Below are 27993 nucleotides of genomic sequence, written 5' to 3' on the forward strand. Positions count from 1 at the left end.
AAAATATAAACAATCATAATTGAAAAGTGGTAAGACAGAATCATCATAAAGAAGCACAATGTCCTATTGGTAGAAAGGCAAGTTATGCAGTAGGCCTACAGTCATACATGGTTCCAACTAGAGACGCGACGTAACGCAACGTACATATAATTTGACCAATCACAAGCGATGGATTATTCGAACTGTCGCTTATCATTGGTCAATCCGCTTGCGTTTGCGCTTGCGTTGCGCTTAAGGGGGAGGAATATGATACTAGAATATAAAATGGCGGCCATCTTGGATTTCAACATGGTGGCTGAAATAGGATATTTACAACTTTAATAACAATATATTTGGAATCCGTAGTATCCCAAACATAGATATAGACACCGTTTTGAACTTGCTATGTCAATTAAAAGTCAAGTTATAAGCCAAAATACGTTTAAAATGTCGGCTATTTTGTTTTTCACATTTTAAGGGTGAACAATCTAATTATTAGGCCGGGTAAACAACAGAATTGAATTCAGCACTCCAAAATTACCCTAACACATGTTTATTCGCTTTGATTTGATTTGATTTGAATTTATTCGGAAGTACACAAATATACATTACAATTGGTAAACAAGAACAATTAAAACATACGGTAGTCTTCCATGGATAACCCAAAAAGCCGGTAAATATTATTCCAGCTTATTTCCATTGGGGTCCATTATATACATACAAACAATAAAATATTAAACCAGTAAAACAATAAAACATAGCATATAAAAGCATACTGTATAAAATTGATTATTAAAATAATATTACAAGTCATTCTTTAAAGTCTTACAGTAAGTTAAAATACATCTGTCATTTATTCATTCATGAGACGTTGCTAAATATTCCTTTACTTTAAATTTAAAATCTGTCTTGCTAAAAATGGTTTTTAAAATGTGTGGTAATAGGTTCCATTGTTGTGCTGCTGTGTAGAAGAATGTGTCTTTGATATATGTGTCTGATTTAGACAGGTAGAATGTATGAGAGCTTCTTCTTGTGATATTTTGGACGGTGGATGTCTTGGAGAAGTGTGTGTACATGTATGGAATGGCTTGGTTGTTGAATATTTTGTGAACATGGTTTAGTTTTAATTGTTTAACCCGACTTTCAATATTAAGTTGACCAATAGATTTAAGTTCTTCCTTACCAATATGGGACCTGTTATCCCAGTTACAAATAAATCTGGCAACTTTATTTTGGGCAACTTGAAGTTTTCCCTTAAAGTAACTGGTTAGTCCAGAATACCATGCACAACACGCATAATCAAAGTGACAAAGTATGAGGGCGTTGCTTAAAAGTTTACGATTTGATCTATTAAGATAACAACTTTGTCGATACAAATATTTAAGTCGTGCATAAATTTTTGCAAGTACGTTTTCTACCATGGTTTCACCACAAAGATCTTCATCCATATAACATCCTAAGTATTTAACAGAATGCTTCCGTGATAGTTCTTTACCATTACAATATACTTTAAATTCTTCAACATTTTTGACTTTTTTCTTTGGGCCAAAAAGAATAGCCTCAGTTTTATCAACGTGTAGTGAAAGTTCATTATTGATTAACCAAGTGTGACATGAATCAAGGTTGGTACTTAAAGAATTTGCAATATTTTCCGGGCTTTTGCCAGAAACTAATAATGCGGTATCATCTGCATATAAGATAGTTTTACAGTTCGTACTAATAGAGATATCATTTATATAGCATGTGAAAAGCAACGGACCGAGTATGCTTCCTTGTGGAACACCGGTATTTATTAAACAATATTTTGATTGAACATCATTCGAACAAACTACTTGTTTACGGTCAGTTAAGTATGACTTAAACCACTTTAAAGAATCAGGACAAACGCCCATAACACTAAGTTTATCAAGAAGTATTGAATGCTTTACGGTATCAAATGCCTTTCTTAAGTCTAATAATACCATTCCTGTGTAATTACCTTTCGATGATTCATATCGAATGTAGTCATGAATATAAATTAAACATGTTTCTGTAGAGTAATCCCCTCTAAATCCTGATTGAAAATCATCTACCAGCTTGGCTTTATTTAAATAAACAGTAAACTGCTTGTGGACTACCTTTTCCAACAACTTTGATATTACAGGAAGAACACTTATGGGTCTATAGTTACTTGCATCACTTTTGGAGCCTTTCTTATATAGTGGAGTAATCTTAGCGTACTTAAATTCATCTGGGAATATATTGCACAAAATAGAAAGGTTAGTGATGAAGGTGACAGGAGAAGCAATTGCAATAGACCCATCTTTAAGAAACCGGGAAGGCAAGTTGTCCAATCCACAGCTTTTACCAATTTTCAGATTTTCAAGCTCCTTCAAAATCTCTTCCTCAGTAACTTCTTTAATTTCAAATTTATTTTCGCTCACTTTCTTGTCATAATAAGCTTTAAAGGCTGGTTTCGAGATCCCAAACAAATCTGGACAGGGTTTTAGCTGAGATGAAAGTTTCGATGCAATATTCGTAAAAAACATATTAAAATGATTTGCCACTTCGTGAGCATCATGTGACAATGTGCCATTAATATCTAGGGCAACTTTACTCTTAGATTTACATTTTGAATTTGCACCAAGCTGTTTTAAGTATTTCCACAGTTGTTTGGAATCATGTTTGTTCTCTTCTAATTTATCTCTAAAGTAGTTTGCTTTTGCCTTTTTAATTTCACGTTGCACTTTGTTTCTTAAAATACAGAAATCTTTAAAAACTTCCGTGTCATTTCTGTTTTTTCTAAATTTATGAAGTAACTTATCTCTTTCATTTATAGATAATAAAATATCATTCGTGATCCATGGTTCAGACCTACATTTCAATCTAACCTCTTTGATCGGAGCTATTTGATCGATGATACTAGTAAAAATAAACTTAAAATTATACCAAGCGTCATTAACATTCTTACAGTTGTACACATTTTGCCATTCAGCAGATCGAAGATTATTAATTAACAATTCTTTAGAGTAGTTACGTAAAGATCTTATTTTTACAGTGTTATGTTTGTTTATGTGTCCTCTCATTACCTTACGGGTAAAGTATATTAATAAGTGATCACTTAAACCAGCACCAATTGAGCCATGTTGACAAATTTTCTCCTTAGAGTTAGTTAGAACGTGGTCGATAATGGTGGCGGATTTGGACGCTATGCGAGTAGGAAAATCAATAATTTGTGTTAAGTTAAATAATCGTAAAAAATCACAATATTTCTTAAACATAGGATCATTGCTTTTGTTGTAGTCGATGTTAGTGTCACCTAAAATATATACCTCTGAATCCGATCTAAGTTTTGAAACGTCGGACTCTAGGTTTTCAACAAACGTAGTATAAGTACAGATTTGCGATCGATAAACACAACCGACTATGATTGGCTTAGTCTTAGGAAGCATCAGTTCAATCCAGATCGACTCTATGTTTGTGTTGTTAAGGTCTGGTCTCTCATTAAATGCGATATCATCCCTGATGTAAAGACATACGCCACCACCATTCCTGTTTCTGTCTTTGCGGAGGAGGCAGTAGCCATCGATCTTGATTTCTGTCTCAGATATCGTTTCATCCAGCCACGTCTCCGAAATGGCACATACAACTGCTCTACTATTTACAACGATACGTTTAAGTTCTGAAAATTTTGAGTACAAGGAACAAATGTTCAAATGTAGGAAGTGCATTCCCCTGCGATTGAAACAGTCATATATGTGTGGATCAGTGTGTTTCATCTGGTTGTCTCGGGGTCCCGGTCCTGGTCTCGTGTGTTCTGGTCCTGGATTGAGGGCAACATCTCCAGCAATGACAATGAGAAAGCTCAAATTTAAAGTGGTGCTTGGATTTAATACTGGATAGTAGTATTTGCGAGACGCGTTTAGTTGAAACAATGGTGACATCATATTGCAGTTGTCCATTCTAATAGAAACTGGGGCGGCCCAGTTTTCAATATCATTTTTAGACAAAGAAATATTTTCTTTGATTAACATTGGTTTCAGCGTAGTTTTGATTCGTACGCATAAAAGCACTGCTACAATTGTTGAACGCCAGATTTGGAAGTGCATCATCGCTTTAAACACGAAATGCTTACAACATCTTATTAGAGTGGAAATATGACTATCTGGAATAGTCTATTATTAAAACCAATACCTCGAACAAACACCTCGTGACGGCACTCTGATTAAGGATTAAAACCGCGTTTGCGTCAAACCCATAGGCCTACGTATCATTACTTTTGTAACGTGTAATAATATTAATAATAATACGAACGCTCAAAATTTATTTCCCGTTTATCTGATTACGACAATCATAAGACTTTGCCTCCTTTGTTTAAGTGTTTCTTTTTACGATATCCGGAATTTTTATAATGACATATTCACAATGAAATCATTTCCGATTTTACATATTATTAATATGAATTCACAATCCATGCGCAGACGCATTTTGATTAATCGTGTTATTAGCACTTTCAACGAGGCCAATAAGAATGTTATGAAATGAACTACTAAAAACGAAACAAATGAAGGAAATCATTTCATAATTTATTGTTCAAATAGTTTACGATAGTTAAATTTGAACCCGAGACCTGGATTGTGTAATCAATTGCTTATTGTTGTATATTATGATCATTGTGATGTGATGAAGCAATCCGAATAAAACATGACCGAGATGATACTTTAAAAATGGAAATGTGGAAATTCGTTACATTTTTACAATGTCGGATGCCGGATTACGCAATTAGGAAGTTTGAAAATAGTTAATTTAAGCAGAGAAGTCCCTTGTTTAATCAAAACACTTAAAGCAAATAAACTGTGGTCTGAAAATTTGGTAATAATCTGTAGTACTTTACGCCTATCTAGTTACCGTAGCTGGTTACCATAACTAGTCAACATGATAACTAGTTACCGTAGCTGGTTACCATAGCTAGTCAACATGATAACTAGTTACCGTAGCTGGTTACCATAACTAGTCAACATGATAACTAGTTACCGTAGCTGGTTACCATAACTAGTCACCATGATAACTTGTTACCGTAGCTGGTTACCATAACTAGTCACCATGATAACTTGTTACCGTAGCTGGTTACCATAACTAGTCAACATGATAACTAGTTACCGTAGCTGGTTACCATAGCTAGTCACCATGATAACTAGTTGCCGTCAAACTAGTTGTCGTAGCTATCACCGTAGCTATCACCGCAACTCGTCACGGTAACCATGTAGCCATGCCGTAACTAATTACCGTGTAAATAGTTACCATAGCTATTTACGCATAACTAGTAACCGTAACTAGTCACCGTATAACTAGTTGCCGTTAAAGACAACGTATAAATAGTTATCGAATAACTTGTTACTGTTAACAATCACCGTAACTAGTTAGTTATGAGTATAATGATTCATTTTCAATTAACAAATATTTTTATCTCGAAAACAATAAATATTATAGTCTTAAGCTCTGTCACACTATCAAACTAGTTTGACAAAAATGTGTGATGTGCCCAAATATAGTAGTGATATGACATCATCATGTCCATATATGAGCACATCACATTTGTTTGTCACATAAAGTTTGATAGTGTAGACAGAGCTTTACGATCTTACTTAGAATCGTAAACTTTTATATTATGTTCTATCAGGAAAGATTATGGATTTACAACCATGTGCCAAAAAAAGTCTCGTCGCCTCGTGTCTGCCTTTCGTGTGACATGAAACTTGAAATTCTTGATTGAGGAAGATGAACGATCCAATAATACGATATTAATAATCTATTGAAGAGGCCGCAGGTCTGGGAATTAATACAATCTAACCCATTGTCCTTGGTGGGTGTCTATATAACTATGATTAAATCAAGAAAACCATATGTTTTCTATTATGTTAATGTTTTGGTCATAGTAATTTTAAATCGTTTGTTCTGTTTTAATTGAAAATTAACGTATTAAAAATCATACGAAGCAATCAAAGTGACGTGTTGATCATTCCATTAAATGGTCACAATATATTTAATATAAAGGGACCGACATTTTTGGCCAACCCAATAATAACTATTCAGAATTAAAGTATGCGCTAATATTGATAATACGCGGACCGCGTGCATTGCGTTATCGCCTTATGGTTTATCAAAATAAAGTTGTCATTGAAAACTTTTTTTTAAAATATGAACTTTTAAAATTGTATGTGTCCGACCGGTTAAACAGAGAACTCGGGTACCACATCTTCTCTGTTGTCAAACCAGTCATCAGTTAATCTTTAAAAACAGAGGTCCGGACCATTAAACACTGGTTTGTGTGCACTTGCAGCACTTTAAAGAACCCAATGCACCATGTTGTGTAGGGCGTTGTTCAGACAGTGTTATGGGTCGCCAGAAGTCACCGAGCCACCCTCTTACATTAGTTCTCTTTTATATTAGGACTGCTAATACCAATCCCAGTTGAATACAGACGGTAAATGAGAGAGTAGAGAGAATTATCCGTATATTATCATTCATGTTACAGTATATAACCAGGTTTTAACTAAATGCTAACCATTTGACGATTAGTATGGTAACATAATTATATACAGGTACGATAGACAGTGCAACAAATGTCTAAAGCTCTATCTACACTATCAATCTAGTTTGACAAAAAAAAGTATGATGTGCCCGTATATGGTAGTGATATGACATCATCATGTCCATATTTGGGCACATCACATTTTTTTGTCACATAAAGTTTGATAGTGTAGACAGAGCTTAAGAAACGTAAAAAAACGTTCGTTTCTCCACATAACAACATAATTTGAATTCGACCTTTTGATAGAAAGGCTGAAAGGGTGTAATTTCTAGGTCTGTATGTTCCCCTGATAATACATCGTGTGCTAAACACTACCGTCTCGTGTCCCTGTATGTAAGCCCATCGTCTACGCGTTCTGATCGCATGACCACATACAGATTTCCTTTATTGCAATAATGAACTTAGCGTTGATCCGACAACTTGTTCATTTGTATCCTAGAATCACCAAACGAATCATCTGAAATGTTCCATCTGTTATATTGATATTTTACCAGCAATGTGACGTATTCTATTTATATCTGATGAAACACGAATATATACAAAATGGGGTACCAGCTCCGGGAAATGTATCAGACAAAACAAGCGAGTTGACCAATCACAAAGCTACAGTTCAGATAATCAATTGCTTGTGATTGGTCAAATTACATAAGCTTGGTTCCCACTAGCGACGCAACGCAAGGACGTAACGCAACATAAGTGATTTGACCAATCACAAGCTATTGATTGTTCGAACAGTGGATTGTCATCGGTCAACTCGCTTGTGTTGCGCGTACGTCCTTGTACTAGCGTTGCTAGTGGGAACCATGCTTTACGTTGCACTTACGTCTTTGCGTTGAGTCCTAATAATGGGGACCAAGCTTCTTTTACACCTCGGTCGATTGTTCACACACCCACATACACACACACAAACATCGGTATTTTTATCATTTTTATTTGAATACATTCATAACAAATGCACGTATTATATTCATCTCATCCAATCAAATGGTATCGCATACATTCTCTGACAGATTTTTAATTGAACTTAAAATTATTGCATACAATCAACAATCGACTAATGCACTTTAGTATGGTGCCAAGTATCCTTAAACTTTACAACAATGTGTCTCGTCTGAGTTAAATCGAAATTAAATTAAAGATTCGCTTTAATTCACATTCAATTATAAAATGTAACAATAAATATAGTGATACGAGATGTAAACGAAAATCTAAAGACCATTGTTGTCTTTTCGCTTGATTTCATTCATTGACAGTGCCAATCTTCTATATTACTTAACCGAGTTAAATTTATTCAACTTTTATAGAACTATTATGCCAATAATCCGTTTAATAGCATTATATTTTATCTCAAAACACGAAGAAATATCTGTAGATAACATCGCTATAATAGATAATGGACAAAGTAGGCCCTATCCCTATTCACCACTGAGAGAAACGGGATTCTTTATAGGTTAATATTAAAGGAAAGAGACTAAAATATAGCAACCGGTTACAAATTATAATCAGGTAATCTAAGTCTATATGATTTAATCCGATTAATTCAATCCCAAGACAGGTGTGCAGAATCACTGATTTAAATCTATAAAGTAATCTAAATCTAGGGGATTCAATCCGGAGATTGATTCAATCCTGAGACAGGTGTGAAAATAAATGCAAAGGAATTTAAGTCAATAGAATTCAATCCGGAGAGATTGATGTAATCGGGAGACCGGTGTAAGAACAACTACAGTTAGAGACTACAGAGTAATTTAAGTCAATAGGATTCAATCCGGAGAGATTGATTCAATCCTGAAACAGGTGTGAGAATGCCTGCAGTTACAGACTATAACGTAATCTAAGTCTATAGGATTCAATCCTGGGACAGGTGTGAGAATCACTATAGTTAACATAAAGACTATATGTAATCCAAGTTTATGGATTCAATCCGGAGAGATTGATTCAATCCTGAAACAGGTGTGAGGATGCCTACAGTTATAGACTATAACGTAATCTAAGTCTATAGGATTCAATCCTGAGACAGGTGTGAGAATGACTACAGTTATAGACTAGACGTACAATCTAAGTCTATAAGATTCAATCCGGTGAGTGTTTGATTCAATCCTGGTATAGGGTGTGCAAAGGAAAATGCAATGAATAAGAAGAGACCGAAGAGATAACATGGTAACAATGATAATCCTACATACATTTTCTCGTTAATATATTCCCTAAAGGTTTAATATAGTTCACTACGCGCCAATGAAATTTATTATTTAGGCTAGCATTTACAATTTGAATTGTCATGGTTAAATAATAGTGAATTCAAGTTGAAATGATTATGATTTGTCTCTTTTTATCCGACATTCTCTAAAGCGAGACTATTGGAGAATTTCACACGAAAGAACGGATTATTAAGTGGAATAATAGATATTATACTATTGTTGTCACGTTTTCAAAATATTTATATCAAGCATAATTGTGTTAAAAACAGATTTAAAATTGCAGACGTTAACACAATGAATGTCATACACCATTGATGTACAAATCAAACGATATTATTATCAAAGTGAATTTAAAGTGAATAGTTGAATAGTGAGAATTGTAATCATAATAGATTCTGAACTATTTTAATATAAATTCAATTACGAGTGTACAGTAAATATGTTTTCATTGGTATTATTATTATCAGTGGCGGACGCAGGATTTTTAAATTGGGGGGTGGGGGGGGGGGTGGGGAAATGGGTGATTGAAGCAACTTAAACTAATGTTTCAAACTTTAGATGGTTGGTCGACATGGGTGCCACCCTTAAATCCGGGTTCCATGCGTTTTAACTATAAAAATCATAACACAAAATAGAAGAATGACCACATTTTAACAGTACGATTTTAATATCTGAAGGTTGTTTATATACATGGAAAAGAATTAAGCTTACTTTATTAAGTTTTCTAATATTTACAAATTTAAACAATTTTAAAGCAGATTTGTGTGTGCTTAACTAGTAGGCCTACTACTGGAGTTGTGGTAACTGAGTGGTTAGGAAACTATACAGAAAAACCTGGGTTCAATTCCCGATATAAAAACAACTCCTTGTCCACTCAGCTGTAAATGAGTACATAATACTAGGGAGGATAAGGCAGCATGGATGGAAAGGAATTGGCCACCTTACCACATAATGCAAAGGCTTAACCTAAAGACCTGTCTACACTATCAAACTTTATGTAACAAAAAAATGTGATGTGCCCATATATGGACATGATGATGTCATAATACTACCATACTTGGGTATATCACTACCATGAGCACATCACATAAAGTTTGATAGTGTAGACAGAGCTTAACAGCTGTTTCTTCCACGTTCAGAATGAATACAGGACTGAATTTTACTTTTTTAAATCAAAAAATTATTAATGGATTGATTATTTGAATTTATTTAATTAGGAATGTTTTATACAACATAATACTCATTTCGTTTTTAGATATACTCACAAAAATTAACAGTGATTAAAAAAATATACATGGAATAGTCTAATATAGAAATTATTCAATTAATTGCATACTATCATCTTTGTCTCAGCTAGGAATGTTTTATACATATAATACATGTCTAATTGACTTATTGCTTTCAAATGTACTGATGCATTTACTGAATGATCAATGGCTCCCAATTAAAGATGTATTGTCCCCCTGAAAAATAATTTTTTTTTAATTTGTTGTTAAATATGCCATTTTAATGTCACACAATAGTTATTCACTTTGACCGAAAATTGGATCGGAAAAAAAAATTGTTTACCTGAAAAAAACTGTAATTTATATAGCAAAAAATAGTCAAATTGGCAGCCAGCCAATAGGTTTTTGGTTGAATTTAACCGTTTATTTTAACATTTTATAAGTGAAATTTGTTCAGGTTTTTTTTTTCTAGGGAAGGGATTAACTTTGTTAAAACTAAAAAAATGGCATATTCAAAGTCTGATTTTATTAATCTTAATTTTTGATGTTTTTTGGGGGTACAATACATCTTTAAGCAACACATTCAAGATCCTTATTTTAAATGTAAAGCTTCATTATTTCCCGTCCATCATATATGACTTGTTCCTCGATATGTCCTATCTCGTCGCCCTCGCTCCTCTTACAAATCATTGCTATCTGTTCCAAATTTACAATAACAATAATTTGATTAAACTAAAGCTCTGTCTACACTATCACTAGTTTGAAAAAAAAAATATGATGTGCCCATATATAGACATGATGATGTCATATCACTACCATATTTGGGCATATCACTATCATATTTGGGCACATCACACTTTTTTTGTCAAACTAGTGATAGTGTAGACAGAACTTAAATGGGGAAAAATTTAAAAAAAGCAAAGCTTTTGACAGGCAGCCCATGAATGATGGAATACAAATCTTTGATTGTTATAGTACTGGGTCATGTCCCATTTTATTATTTACAAGTTTTAAAACACATACACTATTCATGTATATAAATAAAAAAACAACAATAACAGTGATTGTCCATAAAATTCCTTATTACTACAAAGTGTAACGGTTGAGATTCCCTTATTATTTGATATTGTGTAATGATGTTCTATGGTGAGGCATGCTTGTTACAGCATGAGGATACAGAACACCTTGATACAGAATACCATTGATTTCCATACTAACTACCATTGAATTGTCAGATCTGGATTCTAGCATTGGTAACCCACTGCCTTGTTCACCTAAAAAATATAAATCAATTAACATTACAATTAAATGAAAATGTATACAACTTTAATATAACAAATGTAATATTAGTAAGCTTTGTGTTTTTCGGGATGGTAGACGAAGGAGTTGGAGTGGAACGTGTTATGTCTTGTATCTACCATCATGGTCTGATAAGTTACTGTCTAACTTATTGTTCCGAAACAACGGCTTATATTATAATTATGTTGCTGTCTACACTATCAAACTTTATATGCCAAAAACTTGTGATGTGCCCATATATGGATATGATGATGTCATATCACTACCATATTTGGGAATATAACTACCTTAGTTGAGCACATCCCACTTTTTTTGTCAAACTAGTGTAGACAGAGCTTAAGAAGCTTAGCCAACCAATGTTGTGCTGTGTTACAAAATAAAAATGTGAGTATGAAATTATTTATAACTTTATACTTACTTTTGGTACTTGTGATTTTGAGATGCGTTGAGGGATATAAGAGATGATGTTGTTGCGTTACGAATCTGTGGTAAGCTTCATCAGACAAGAGAGAACGCTTGGGCGGTAGAGGTCCGCCATGGTCAAATAACGGGGAATGATGTAGCTTTGACGCAGACTGTGGACTAGGTGTTGGAGGCTGACTTTCTTCATCACCTAAAAAAAAATATCATTCAATTAATTTAGATGGCATAGGTTTCCAGTCGCGTACAAACTGTATCACAATAATTATTTTACATTTTACTGAACATGCATGGCGTGTGATACAAAATCAACCAATCATATGGCAAGGGCACTTAGCAGTGTAACAAAATAATGTACTTACCCGATGAGGATAAGTTTGATGGAATGAAGCCTGGAAGTCTTTGAGGTCTATAAAAGCCTGGATGAGTGAGTGGAATAGATTTTGCCATTGGAATCATTGATGGCGGTGGTGAGTGTGGCTGGTGCGTTACATATGCAGAAGGTTGATAGCTACGACGACCCTCTCTACGATTATTATCAATGGCGACTTGAAGTTCAGACGGCGTGCTCAGACCTTTGGTTTCACACTCGTAAGGATATAAATATTTCATATATCTGCAATAATAATACAAAACAAAAAATGATTGTTATGATCGTATTAAGCAATTATACATCCTCCTTTTACTATGGGAACATATTTCAACACTATCCCAGTATGAAAAATAAAAGATTTTGAGTTACAGTATTAACAATGTGAAAGCAAATGTTGCGACACTACAATCATCAAGCCTACTTATATTAACATAATAAAAACACACTTAGGAACTTAATACCAACAAACATTATTTCACTTTTTACTTTCTAAATGTTATATTGGGTAACTGGACAACACAATTGAAACTACATAAAATCTATTTGCAATCAAAGTATTAAGTACTACTAAAAGCCCATCTAACTTTCTCTTTTCTTTTCTGCCTTTGGGGATCAGAGAACATAAAAAACATGAAATAATTTAGTAATTTAAATGTTATGCAATACAGTAGGCTATCAATTTTAGACCAATTTCTAATATTAATAATTATTATAACTCAATTTGTACCCGACATTATTTCAAGTCAGTAGCCAGGGGATTCGTAGCTGAGTTCGAAAGAACAACCCCTCCCCCCCCCCCCCCCACACCACATTTCCTGAAATATTTTCAAACAATAAGAAAGAGAGAGGAGACTAGCAAACACAGTAGGGTTAACTCACTACAATTTTTTAACCAATCCTATCTAGACAGCAGGTAAATTATTTTCATCTTCTAGGCTAGGCCTAAATATCTATCTTCAGTTGATTGAGCTTACACTTGCCCCTATTATTATTATTTGCAGAAAAAAGTACCACCCTGCAAAAGTTTAGGTAGACTTACTGTGTTCTGAGTGTAAATGCAGCACTTGTTATTGACGATGGTAGATTCAGTCCTTTTGTTATCTCTCTCCACATCTTTTTATTGATGACTTCTACTAAACCACCCTTGGACGTAACTAGTTGGAACAGTTCGTACAAATCTAATACTTGCTTTGCCATGATTGGAATGCGATTGACAGGAGTTCCTAAAGAAATAAAACAATCATTCTTAATTTAGTTTCATTGTTTATTGGTCCAGAATTTATGCTTTAACTTTAATCAATACACAATTCACAAAAAAAAACCAAAAACCAGCACATAGCTGGCCTATGTGATTAACACAATTTAAAAGTTGTACTACTAATAAATGTTTAAACAATTGAATCGGGTAAAAACAAAAATTGGTATCTACACTCAAACTAGTTTGACAAAAAAAGTGCGATGTGCCCAAATATGGTAGTAATATTCCCAAATATGGTAGTGATATGACATCATCATGTCCATATATGGGCACATTGTTTGTCACATAAAGTTTGATAGTGTAGACAGAGCTTTAAAAGATGAATTCATGGTACACATAACCTAAAATCTGAACGATTAAAATAAAATAATAACAAAAACATAATAAAAACATATAAATAATAATATAAATGTAAATAATATAACAAAACAAGCACAAATTAGAAAGGGTATGACAAAATATCTAAATTAATCTATAATAGGCCCATGAAAAATATATATATATATTTATTATGGTTCAAAAACTTTTTTTTTCCAGTAACCAGTTAATGGATTTTCCATATGATACAAGTGGCCAGTCAATCCCACTTGGCAATAAAAGACATCCATATATTGTTTTACAATTATAAGTTGAATGGCCTAAAGTGTGGCTTTTCTGATAGAAAGTGAAATGTTGTAATGTAAATGATCAAGAAAGAACAAATGTTTTAGAAACTTTTTGCTATATACTTTAGTTTTCATTATTGTATACAAATTGTATTAGATTAAAGCTACATAGTGCCCTTAGTCTAGTAAGTTACAAATTAAAATTTAAAAAAAATGTGTAAGCCCTTCATATTTAAGTAAGCACCAATCAAGTGACAAATTCAAACTTCAACAAATTGTGTAAGCGCTACCTAGTTGCATAAGCACCCTAATTTAGTAAATGACAAATTAGAACTTAAACAAAATTTTGTAAGTACAAAATGAATAAGTGTATAATAGATTATGCTTCAGAGTTGAGATTGACAGAAAGCTGAAAAAAAAATTGCTAACATAAAGCAATTTGACTGTCAATTGGAACAGATTCATTGTTTCATCTTGGCCAACATAAACAATCTGCCCAATTATTAAACCACTTCTCTGTAAAGAATATTGTGGGAAATCAAAATCATAAATATTTTTGAAAACAATTAAGCAGGCGTATCTAAATAGTGTTGGTAAAACAGGAAGAATGAAAGGAAACGGTGGTATGCCTGTGTTTGGTTAACATTTGACAAATAACGTTGACAATTCTGAAATTGTTTTTAGTATGTTTTGTCAAGTACCTGTGAATATTAAATTGTTTATAATTAACAAAATGAAAGTTTATTTTTTGTCAAATGGACAGGTGTTCTTAGTTTACATGTTTTATAGTAGAACCTCTATTAATGGGACTCGACTTTCGGGAGCCAACAATGCCTTTCTTTTTGGTGCGTTCGAAATAATTCTACAATAGAATCAATCAATTAATTTACTACCAATTACTAATTAATAATCAAAATCATAATGGACTATACTCCCTAAAAATATTTTTCTTATGGTGCGATCAAAATGTCCTACCTAGTGAAAAGAAACTTCTGTCGCAAATATTTTGCAACGTAATAGTAGTGCACGCCCACACCCTTTTTTTTTTACAATCGTGAATGACATGAACAGAACAAATCAACATTTAAATAAAAAACAGATTAATGGCTGCATAAATCCAAAAACGCATTGATATTATACATTATCTGATATTGCAAATATTTTTAGAATCGTAAAATACACTTTTAACCCCAATATATGTCCCTGAAAAATCATGAAGAAAGGTATAATAATACTAGATATAACAATTGGCATAAATATTGCTTTAGAAAAAAAAAATAGAAAGTAATTGTGGGAAGTAATAATTGAACTATGTAAAGATAAGATCCAATTGAAAAATTATATGGCATAAGAGGCGGAAAAGTTTGTTTTCGTTATCAATTGGTTCCCATAATGTTAACTACTATCAGTTAAATTTCCTAGTACATAAATGGAGTTGTGAAATGTTATATTTCCTTTGACGTGACTGACCTGGTAATAATACGTCCACCTGAGATTTCCAGGTCATCTTTAATGATCAGGACTACTGTATATATATTTATTATTCTCAGAAATAATAGTTTTAAACAGAAATGTTTGTGTTGAAAAATGCATTGTATGTAGATTTTATATAGTGTTTTTATTATATTATAATTTTTCAGTAGCTAAAAAAAATATTATCTTTTCAAAACATAGGACATCCATACTTTCTATACTGGCCATCACGGATTTTGACAAGATTTGAACTAAAGAGCCTGGGATTGGTAAGCAATGATGAAGTCACAGTGCCACTAATTTTTCATTTATTATAATTTGTAAAAATTTACTATAAAATATTCATTTGGTCACCAATGAATAAATAATGAGAGTGAGAGTAGGCTCAGGCCCAAATAGATTCTGCACCCACAAAACAATAATGCAATACAAATCATAACTAGATGAAATGAAATAAAGTCTCAAGTCAGAGCGGCCTTAAATATTGAAGTTGTTGAACTTGCTATGTTGCTTATTGCGTATTTGTTCTAGGTATAGGAAACCAAATTATGACAATTGTTGCCGTTTATAGAGACACTAATCCTAACTATCATGTCATGTATGACCTATTACCATGTAATAAAACAGATCAAAATTGTTGTATCTATGTACTATATGACAACTTCCATGATGACTGACGCTAGGATCAATAAACCAGCCTATCAAAACATTTATTTTCTTCCTACTCATAAATATAACAATAAAAATGAAAAGTCACTACCGTAAAATTAAAAATAGCAACAAATTATCAGAATAATATGAAAAAAAATGTTTAGATTCCACTAAATGAGAGAAGAATGGATAAGAAAAAGAAAAGAAAAAAAAGAAACATCCAAAAAGAAAACTTGTGGTAGAAGAGCTGAAAAGATTAACTTAAGAACAGGAAATATGTAATAAAAAACTACTCTCTGGTCATGTTTTATTTTTAAAAAAGTTGTGAAGATCGCTTTAATATAAGTGTGATTGGTGAATATGGCCACTAGCCTTATTGACCTAGTCTTATCAGCTCCAATCTCTACATATAAGATACTTAAAGTATTACATAATAATCAAAAAACACCTTTTTACATTAACATTAGTAGAACAAGATTAATCCTTATGACTATTTGATCAAACACTCCTCCTTCAAAGCCTCCAATCAATTCTACAGGTCTAAAAGAATACCACAAGCCGAAAACAAAGCCACAACTAAGTTGAAAGATACACTTAATTAACAATGGTAGCCTACATTGGTGCGGGTGATTTTATCAATGCCAGATTACCACTACTAAAAGCTTACATGTACAATTCAATAAAAAAAAAAGAAAGAGCATTTTGATGCGGTTAATCCTTATCCATCTGGTGTCGTTAAACAAATATTAATTAAAATACTGATGAGGATGTGTTTATTTGAAATATAAAAGGATTTCTTAATGAAACTGGCTAAGAAAACTTTTAAGGTTTAGTTACCGATACTACATACAGTAAAGCATTTTTCCTTGCAAAGAAGTAATAACTACTTTGAAAGTAGTTAAATTATCAAGAAATAACTAGTTAAAGATATTATTGTCCCCATGAAAAAATAGTAGGGGCCTAAGTAAAACCTCTCTTCAAAGAGAGAGGGCTATTTTCGGTTTATCCAGGTAAGCTAGGCAGGAAATATTAGACTCATCAATAAGCTTAATCAAGCCGCAGCACAATAAATGTTTAATTAAAGAAACTCTATTAAATTGAATTAACCACCAAATTACAACTGGATATTTAATTGATTTCTATCTCTTTATACACACACTATACAAAAACTCTTTTGAATATTTTTAATGGAAGAAAACCAAAGGTGTTATGGTAATTGTAATTGGTGTTAATTGCAGTGGCAAGTAATAATTAAAGGAACAAGAGAACGGTTGATGAGATGAGCGAAAGATTCTTGATTGATTTACCTAATAATGTCTATTTAGTTATACTAAATCTATTTATAAATGATTGGATTGCAATGTGATCATGTGTAATAGATTACAGAATACTGGCAATTACAATAACGAAACTATTCATTTTGGGCCCTTCATTTTTGCTATAAGAATTATTTACAGTAACTGCCAATCGGTCATAATTTTAGGCATTTTAAGTTACTTCTAAAAAAATGACAGATAAATATTACATAAAATTAAAATATAATATGATTAAACAAAATGTGGGATGCATTTTGAGCTTAAATTCTATTATTAAAAGTGCCATACATATTGGCATAAAGCTCTGTCTACACTATCAAACTAGTTTGACAGAAAGTGTGATGTGTCCAAATATGGTAGTGATAGGCCTATACCCAAATATGGTAGCGATATGACATAATCACATGTCTATATATGGGCACATCACATAAAGTTTGATAGTGTATACAGCTTTATGTGAGCATGCCTGTAGGGTCATTACTGGTCTAAACCTCACTTAGAATCAAAGAAAGATAGGCATATAAAGTCTATTGTTGTCTTCTCCATTTAGTAAAAAGCCAAACTCTTTTGTTCTTTAAGAAATGCAATTTGTATCAATCTAGTTTCTTAATACTCAAACAAATGCAACAATTATCACCTGTACAACATGTAAACAGAAACACTTGATATCCTGAATAGTGTTTACCACCTACTAAAGTTCTTTACTAAATCTTTTTTTTTAATGTCTTCCATTATTTGTACACATTAAAGTCTCCTTGGAGATTTTTCTTTAAAGATTAATAATGGTATTATATTGATTTACAGTATAACTGATTTTTTCCTGCAATCATACAGTTTGATCATCTGACAGAGTATTATCAAAACAATAACAAATAAAACATTGAAAATATTTCTATGAGAGGTGAAAAAGAAAATGTTGACAAATTTGTACAGGGACTATGTTAAACAGTTCCATATAACCATTGAGTCAGTGGTGTAACGCAGGGGGACAAGACCCACAATTTAGCACTCCTAAGGGGCCCTCTCATGCTAGGTAATTGCATTGGGCTGTTCATGCTCTGGGCCCCTGGGTTCAACCAGTTGGGACGTATAACCTCATTCATGAGTATGCCTATATATATATATAGATATAATATTGTATCATGCTCGAGGATTAATCCCAACCACTAATTGGACATTACAGTACTTTAAGATTTTGGTAAATTCATTGTTGTAATCTGACTAATAAAACCCCCACTCCCTAATTTTTTATATATTTTGTACCCAGGCCAACTTTCAATGTGTAAATATTTAGATCAACCTGTTTCTTTCAAGGTTAAAATGAACCATAAAAATGTAACAATAACTTTATTATACATGGATCAGATTCAGATGATTGAGTTTATAATAAATAACATCACAAAACAGTTTAAAGTACAGAAAGGATTTAAAAACACAGAAAGACATTAAAACCACAGGCAAAACTTTGAATAAAAATAACAATACAAATATGCTCAGCCTTAAAAAACCAAAATATAATAAAACTGCGATAATAATAGAATTATAAGATATTTCGACATTGACACGGTTCGATGCTTGCACGATCAAAAATCTTTTATCTGATCCGCTTTTATCAGATTTAATGTAAAGATTATTGACAATTAATTTGAAGATACTTTGGTGGGAAACTTTATCTTTTAATAAAATGATTTTAAAGTATTTACTAGGCTATATGGTTTATGGTAGCTTTGTGGTTTAGCATGCCTTTGAACAACTTTTCAAAGGAAAAATGTTGTTATTGTGTGTTTATCTTAATATACACAATATTGTGTGTGGAATTGTAAAAGTTTTTTTTTAATTCATCTGAAGTGCAGTGCAGCATATTCCACGTGATAATGAATGTCGTCATCTTCACAAATCTTGAATATTCTGATTCCTCACAATCAGGGTAATTATTAAAAACAGGTCATTACATTCAACATACATAATATAAAAGCAGCATTGAATATTGTAAAGCTTTTAAAATTATTTTCTTGTGAACAAGCAGTTATTACAATAATGAAGGCCTTTATTGATATTCTGGCAACACATAATATGTTTTAAATTAATCATACTAATTTAACTGTAACTGCTACAGGCAAATTAAACAGTCCCCGTACCCAATACTAAGTGGAGTGGCTGTAGTGTTATTTCCCCTCATTTAATCAGAAATATGGTATCCAAAATCAATTAATGTAACTCACTATACACAAATATCATGGAATTGCAGTTTGTAATTAAACTGTACAAATCTTAATTATTCAATGACATCATACGCATAGATTAATTTAGTTGGATGTAACAATTTCATTATCAGTAATTAATTATACTGGAACCTGTAATAAATCAGTTTACTACAAGGAGACGAAATGGATAAATTAATCAACAATTAGTATTTAATTTAAAATCATGGTAAATGGTCTGGTAATGGTTGATAAGACACAAAGAAATTGATGAAATGCATTGTTATAATAAGATCTAAGAAATAATTTACATGTCATGTGACTGGATTTGCATAAGAAAGTTGTTTGTCGTGGCAGATCCAGGATTTTGAAATAGTGAGACTATGGACCTATAAATAATAGGTCCATGGTGAGACCCAGAGCATAAATCTCTGTCTACACTATCAAACTTTATGTGACAAAAAAATGTCACTACCAAATTTAAGCATATCACTACCAAATATGGGCACATCACATTTTGCTGTCACATAAAGTGTGATGGTGTAGATAGAGCTTAACAATTGTAAAATTAAGTGCTGAACTAAACCTAATTTTATCAAGTATCTCTTTAGACATTAAATAATAAATTCCCAGATCTTACCTCTTTTTTGCATGTACAAAAACAACTTATCTAGGAATACTTTTCGAGCTGGGTCGTCAGTGAGTTCATACAACTGGAAAATATAAAATAAAACAATGATAAAATCTAGTCACCAAACTTAACTCTTCTTCTACTCAATATAAGACGCAAATTTGTATAAAACAATTTAATATCAAAGTAAAGATCAGATGACATGAAAGAAAATATTAGATTAGTTTAAACTTGGACTTAGCCTTAAGCCTTAGTTAAGTGATGTGTTGCGAATATTATGAATGGATACGGCAGTAACAATATTCAGTTTTATCGCACAGTAAATATTAATATTTAGTAACATTTCAAAAAACAATTTAATATCAAAGTAAAGATCAGATGACAGGAAAGAAAATATTAGATTAGTTTAAACTTGGACTTAGCCTTAAGCCTTAGTTAAGTGGTGTGTTGCGAATATTATGAATGGATACGGCAGTAACAATATTCAGTTACATTTTATCGCACAGTAAATATTAATATTTAGTAACATTTCAAAAAACAATTTAATATCAAAGTAAAGATCAGACAACAGGAAAGAAAATATTAGATTAGTTTAAACTTGGACTTAGCCTTAAGCCTTAGTTAAGTGGTGTGTTGCGAATATTATGAATGGATACGGCAGTAACAATATTCAGTTTTATCGCACAGTAAATATTAATATTTAGTAACATTTCAAAAAACAATTTAATATCAAAGTAAAGATCAGACAACAGGAAAGAAAATATTAGATTAGTTTAAACTTGGACTTAGCCTTAAGCCTTAGTTAAGTGGTGTGTTGCGAATATTATGAATGGATACGGCAGTAACAATATTCAGTTACATTTTATTGCACAGTAAATATTAATATTTTTGTAACATTTCAAAAAACAATTTAATATCAAAGTAAAGATAAGACGACAGGAAAGAAAATATTAGATTAGTTTAAACTTGGACTTAGCCTTAAGCCTTAGTTAAGTGGTGTGTTGCGAATATTATGAATGGATACGGCAGTAACAATATTCAGTTACATTTTTTGCACAGTAAATATTAATATTTCAAAAAACAATTTAATATCAAAGTAAAGATCAGACGACAGGAAAGAAATTATTAGATTAGTTTAAACTTGGACTTAGCCTTAAGCCTTAGTTAAGTGGTGTGTTGCGAATATTATGAATGGATACGGCAGTAACAATATTCAGTTACATTTTATCGCACAGTAAATATTAATATTTAGTAACATTTCAAAAAACAATTTAATATCAAAGTAAAGATCAGACAACAGGAAAGAAAATATTAGATTAGTTTAAACTTGGACTTAGCCTTAAGCCTTAGTTAAGTGGTGTGTTGCGAATATTATGAATGGATACGGCAGTAACAATATTCAGTTTTATCGCACAGTAAATATTAATATTTAGTAACATTTCAAAAAACAATTTAATATCAAAGTAAAGATCAGACGACGGGAAAGAAAATATTAGGTTAGTTTAAACTTGGACTTAGCCTGAAGCCTTAGTTAAGTGGTATGTTGCGAATATTATGAATGGATACGGCAGTAACAATATTCAGTTACATTTTATTGCACAGTAAATATTAATATTTCAAAAAACAATTTAATATCAAAGTAAAGATCAGACGACAGGAAAGAAAATATTAGATTAGTTTAAACTTGGACTTAGCCTTAAGCCTTAGTTAAGTGGTGTGTTGCGAATATTATGAATGGATACGGCAGTAACAATATTCAGTTACATTTTTTGCACAGTAAATATTAATATTTCAAAAAACAATTTAATATCAAAGTAAAGATCAGACGACAGGAAAGAAATGATTAGATTAGATTAGTTTAAACTTGGACTTAGCCTTAAGCCTTAGTTAAGTGGTGTGTTGCGAATATTATGAATGGATACGGCAGTAACAATATTCAGTTACATTTTTTGCACAGTAAATATTAATATTTCAAAAAACAATTTAATATCAAAGTAAAGATCAGACGACAGGAAAGAAATTATTAGATTAGTTTAAACTTGGACATAGCCTTAAGCCTTAGTTAAGTGGTGTGTTGCGAATATTATGAATGGATACGGCAGTAACAATATTCAGTTACATTTTTTGCACAGTAAATATTAATATTTCAAAAAACAATTTAATATCAAAGTAAAGATCAGATGACAGGAAAGAAAATATTAGATTAGTTTAAACTTGGACTTAGCCTTAAGCCTTAGTTAAGTGGTGTGTTGCGAATATTATGAATGGATACGGCAGTAACAATATTCAGTTACATTTTATCGCACAGTAAATATTAATATTTAGTAACATTTCAAAAAACAATTTAATATCAAAGTAAAGATCAGACAACAGGAAAGAAAATATTAGATTAGTTTAAACTTGGACTTAGCCTTAAGCCTTAGTTAAGTGGTGTGTTGCGAATATTATGAATGGATACGGCAGTAACAATATTCAGTTTTATCGCACAGTAAATATTAATATTTAGTAACATTTCAAAAAACAATTTAATATCAAAGTAAAGATCAGACAACAGGAAAGAAAATATTAGATTAGTTTAAACTTGGACTTAGCCTTAAGCCTTAGTTAAGTGGTGTGTTGCGAATATTATGAATGGATACGGCAGTAACAATATTCAGTTACATTTTATTGCACAGTAAATATTAATATTTTTGTAACATTTCAAAAAACAATTTAATATCAAAGTAAAGATAAGACGACAGGAAAGAAAATATTAGATTAGTTTAAACTTGGACTTAGCCTTAAGCCTTAGTTAAGTGGTGTGTTGCGAATATTATGAATGGATACGGCAGTAACAATATTCAGTTACATTTTTTGCACAGTAAATATTAATATTTCAAAAAACAATTTAATATCAAAGTAAAGATCAGACGACAGGAAAGAAATTATTAGATTAGTTTAAACTTGGACTTAGCCTTAAGCCTTAGTTAAGTGGTGTGTTGCGAATATTATGAATGGATACGGCAGTAACAATATTCAGTTACATTTTATCGCACAGTAAATATTAATATTTAGTAACATTTCAAAAAACAATTTAATATCAAAGTAAAGATCAGACAACAGGAAAGAAAATATTAGATTAGTTTAAACTTGGACTTAGCCTTAAGCCTTAGTTAAGTGGTGTGTTGCGAATATTATGAATGGATACGGCAGTAACAATATTCAGTTTTATCGCACAGTAAATATTAATATTTAGTAACATTTCAAAAAACAATTTAATATCAAAGTAAAGATCAGACGACGGGAAAGAAAATATTAGGTTAGTTTAAACTTGGACTTAGCCTGAAGCCTTAGTTAAGTGGTATGTTGCGAATATTATGAATGGATACGGCAGTAACAATATTCAGTTACATTTTATTGCACAGTAAATATTAATATTTCAAAAAACAATTTAATATCAAAGTAAAGATCAGACGACAGGAAAGAAAATATTAGATTAGTTTAAACTTGGACTTAGCCTTAAGCCTTAGTTAAGTGGTGTGTTGCGAATATTATGAATGGATACGGCAGTAACAATATTCAGTTACATTTTTTGCACAGTAAATATTAATATTTCAAAAAACAATTTAATATCAAAGTAAAGATCAGACGACAGGAAAGAAATGATTAGATTAGATTAGTTTAAACTTGGACTTAGCCTTAAGCCTTAGTTAAGTGGTGTGTTGCGAATATTATGAATGGATACGGCAGTAACAATATTCAGTTACATTTTTTGCACAGTAAATATTAATATTTCAAAAAACAATTTAATATCAAAGTAAAGATCAGACGACAGGAAAGAAATTATTAGATTAGTTTAAACTTGGACATAGCCTTAAGCCTTAGTTAAGTGGTGTGTTGCGAATATTATGAATGGATACGGCAGTAACAATATTCAGTTCACATTTTTTGCACAGTAAATATTAATATTTCAAAAAACAATTTAATATCAAAGTAAAGATCAGACGACAGGAAAGAAATTATTAGATTAGTTTAAACTTGGACATACTAATCGTTGAATATTTGATTATCAGCTTTTGGTGCCAAAGGAAGTTTTTAAGCATGTGTATTATTTCCTTTCTTAATCCGGAAAATGCTAAACACAGAAAACCCCATTAAATTGAAGGCCTTTGGAATCCCCATGGAAGATAATATGTTTAATTGTCTTATTAAAATTTGATGTGTTTGCAGTGTTTTTAAATACTTTTAATCATTTTTTTCTCCAATACTTACTTTTATATATTCTTTCAAATCTAAAACTATTTAAACTGAAGGTCTTATAATCCCAAGAGAAGGGTTTCCTTCTCAATTATCTCTTATTAAAGTTAATTTCTTTTACATCATTTTACAAAGCAAATTGTAATGTAAATACAATGTCATAAAAAGATACAAAACGGTTGTCAACATTTAACCTTAAGCCAGGCAAATCAAAAACCCTTAAAATAAAAAAAATCCCTTATCTAGAATATCACTTAAGGAAAAATCTTAAATAGTTATTTACTTAAGTGAAATATTGGTCTACCTACTTGCTACTATGTAGTAACAACAAACGATAATGTTTAGTTTACATTTTAAAAATATTTATATTAAAAAAATAAATAAATAAAAAAATACCAATCAATAATAAAATATATATTAAAAAATTACCCTTTTGTATTTTATGTAGCTAAATGATTCTTTTGTTTCATAATGTTAACTTAGGTATATCAAAGAAACTATAGTAGGTTTACACTAGAAATAAGCAGAAAAAGAAGAAGGGGGTGGGAACGGGGAGGAGAGATACAGTAACTCTATAGAAAGGGTAATATCACTTTCAGTAGTTTTTCCATTTTCAACTAATTGCAATCCAAAAATAAACTTTATGATTAGACCTCAGACAATAGCACAGTTTTAATTGGCCTTGTCTGATCATCGAACAATGTCTCAGATATCTGATGTTACAACTATTGAATATTGATTGGGAGATCTTTGATGAATTTAATTGCATCAACTGGTAATACATTTGCATTCAACAAGAAGTGCATTATGAGACACCAAAAGTATAATGAATAATTAATACGGTATGTTCAACTAATTAAGTGTTTGTGCCAAAGTTATATCAAACCTAAATTGGGTAAACTCACATTTGATGGCTATATGTAATTAAAATCCATGTTAGGCCTAATGGTGACTTAGATTTAACAAGCTACCTCAATTGTTTTACTTTGATGGATTTTAGTGCAGAAAAGGAAAGTACAGTAGTACCCTTTTTGCAACAACCTTTTTAAGGGGACACATTGTTGGATCCTGAAAGTGACCTCTTATTAGACTGAGGTTCTTTCTACTGCATTTATAATCATAATTGTCTGTATAAAAATAATAATTATTATTAATATCAGTAACTAAAAGAGATGAAATTGATAGTGGGAATAGTGGACAGAATTGTAGCATACTAAGAAATCAATTATATTTTAATTTAAAGAGTTATTAAAAACTAAGTAGATCAGCAAGGACATTCCCCAACTAAATGGCATATTAGTCTGGCAAAATTGGAATTACTCTGATACTACTGTAAACCTAATTAATTATGACATAACATAGTGTTATCAATGTTGTCAATGATAGGAATGCTAATGTACAACCATGGTACAACATACATAGGATTTATGTGATCAAATGATAGATTTTTCAATGTCAGTTCTTTTTTGTATTATACTGAATCTAAAAAAACATAATTAAAACGGTATGAAATTTAAAACATTTAAACATTATTACTTATATTTAATTACTATACCAAAAAGTTTAGAAACCTATAATAATGGCAGTAAAAATGAGACGGGCATAAATTTGGTAAAAGTTATAAATAATTATTTCTACAGTATGCTAATTATATGAATTTTATCACATTTCTATTTTACAATTCTTGTACTTTTTCTTACTAAATTCTTTTCAAATTAAACAAATACAAAAGCACAGAAAACAATCACAATTTAAAATAACTACCTGTTTGAATTGTTCCTCAAAGCTCCAATAATCAGACAGAGAGCTATTCTCTTCACCATCCACTACCAGTTTATCCTCCGTCCCAACATCTCTCAAAGAAAGATCTGTTGGTTCATCCATCATTGATGGTCTATCAAAGTCTAGGTCTCTTTCTTGTTTTATGTCAGGTTTTCTTTCTGATCGTGGACTGATACTACCACGTCTGTATGGGCTGTCACTACAATGTTGATATGGACTCGTGCAGCTAGGACTAGGCGGACTTCGACTGGGAATGGATGGTATCTCACTGTTCCCCATATCTGGACTTTTATTATGGGATGGAAGACTTGGTTGATATGGACTACGGACATCAGATTGTTGGAGGCTGTCATTGTCTTCTATTGCAGGAGACCTTTCACCATGTGATAATGGAGGTGTGATTTGACCATTTCTAGGATGAACTTCTTCTTTTGTTAAACTTAAATCTGTTGGTTGGTCAACGTTTAATTCTGTGTCCGAGTCTTCATCATCACTGTTCGGCCTCTGTCGTTTGTAAGACGTAATAAAAGTCTCTCTAGTTTCATGATAATGTTTTGGGATGTATCTCCCATTTCCATAGCTTGCTACTGGGATTAATACTGGCTGCAAAAAAAAAATATCACACAATTTAATGTACATACATTCAATAAAAAAATTACCTGAAAAAAAAACCACTTTTATTTATAATTATACTATACAACATGTAGCTTACATGCCATTTAGCCATGTACCTTATAGTAGCAGAGGCCTACCGTATATAGGCTAGACCCTATAGTAAGTAAGTAGGCCTAGTAAGTACAGTAGCATACTTAGTAATTTAATTGTAACTAAATAAATAAATATTAATAAAGGTTCTTACTGGAGGAATTCTACCATTTACTGCAGACTCCATCATTCTAAAGTCTCCAAATTTCAAATCACGAATTATATTATGATAAACACTTTCTCCTCCTACCAATAAAGTCAGAAAGTCATAACAACATAAAACAACGTAGGCCTTTGTAAATCGTCGACGATCTTCTACACACTGTTGTGGCTGTGGTAAACACCATGCATGTGAGCTGTCTATGCAGCAGTGTCGTGTAGGCCTATCTAAGATGAAAGCTCAGATAACACCAGCAAAAGAATGATGATTATATCATTCTTCTATTCAATAGGCCTATATATATAAGTGATACTAACTGTAATCGGATTTAATCAATCTGATCACCAAACTGTGCAGAAAATCTGCTCAGAACCCTAATTATTTATCCTCCTATTTACAACACATTCGATACGCACCGATGCACACACCACGCTTTTGTTTAAACTTTAACGACAATAACGAACTTTTGTACAAATATAGAGGGCGTACTAAATAAATATAATAATTGAGTGATTCTCCAGAAGTACATAACATCATAAGGTTTATATTCCAAGATTTGTTTACCAGTAACTTGAGTTATTTATCAATAATAAACAAGCACTCAAATTACACTTTACATTGCAAACACTTAAATGCAGATTCTCTCGGACTTTGTTGTTTGTGTTTAGCTTCAAAATCTTGCTTCATCAATTTGCAACTACAGTACAAGAACAATTTTAGTTTGAAACCAATGCCACCAATTCTAAAACTTCTTTTCATTAGTGTCCTCTTTTCCAAATATAGTATTTAGTTTAAAAGGACAATAGAACATTTTCTGTACAGTATATATACTTATCCTTCAAACTACAGTACTGTATTACTGTACTTTATGTTAAATCTGCATCATTTTATTGACCCTTTTGAAGCAAA

At 31.7% G+C, this 27993-nt stretch overlaps 2 protein-coding genes across 2 annotated transcripts; both read right to left on the reverse strand.

The window, feature by feature from the left end:
* Positions 1 to 283: 283 nt before the first annotated feature.
* On the reverse strand, positions 284 to 3920 carry LOC144853499 (uncharacterized). Its single transcript, XM_078711194.1, has 2 exons — positions 1116 to 3920; positions 284 to 295 (listed from the first exon to the last, which is right to left on the reverse strand). The coding sequence occupies exons 1-2, from the start codon at positions 3918 to 3920 to the stop codon at positions 284 to 286; spliced, it is 2817 nt and encodes a 938-aa protein (XP_078567320.1).
* Positions 3921 to 9423: 5503 nt separating this feature from the next.
* LOC144854363 (protein dead ringer homolog) lies at positions 9424 to 27584 on the reverse strand. The gene is made up of 7 exons (XM_078712312.1): positions 27079 to 27584; positions 26202 to 26822; positions 20211 to 20283; positions 13106 to 13289; positions 12056 to 12309; positions 11692 to 11886; positions 9424 to 11248 (listed from the first exon to the last, which is right to left on the reverse strand). Exons 1-7 carry the CDS (start codon positions 27112 to 27114, stop codon positions 11091 to 11093), a joined length of 1521 nt encoding a protein of 506 aa, XP_078568438.1. The 5' UTR covers positions 27115 to 27584; the 3' UTR covers positions 9424 to 11090.
* Between the last annotated feature and the right edge of the window lie 409 nt (positions 27585 to 27993).

The sequence above is a fragment of the Antedon bifida genome, chromosome 10, assembly GCF_963402885.1.
Source record: "Antedon bifida chromosome 10, ecAntBifi1.1, whole genome shotgun sequence".
In the NCBI taxonomy this organism is placed as follows: Eukaryota; Metazoa; Echinodermata; class Crinoidea; order Comatulida; family Antedonidae; genus Antedon; species Antedon bifida.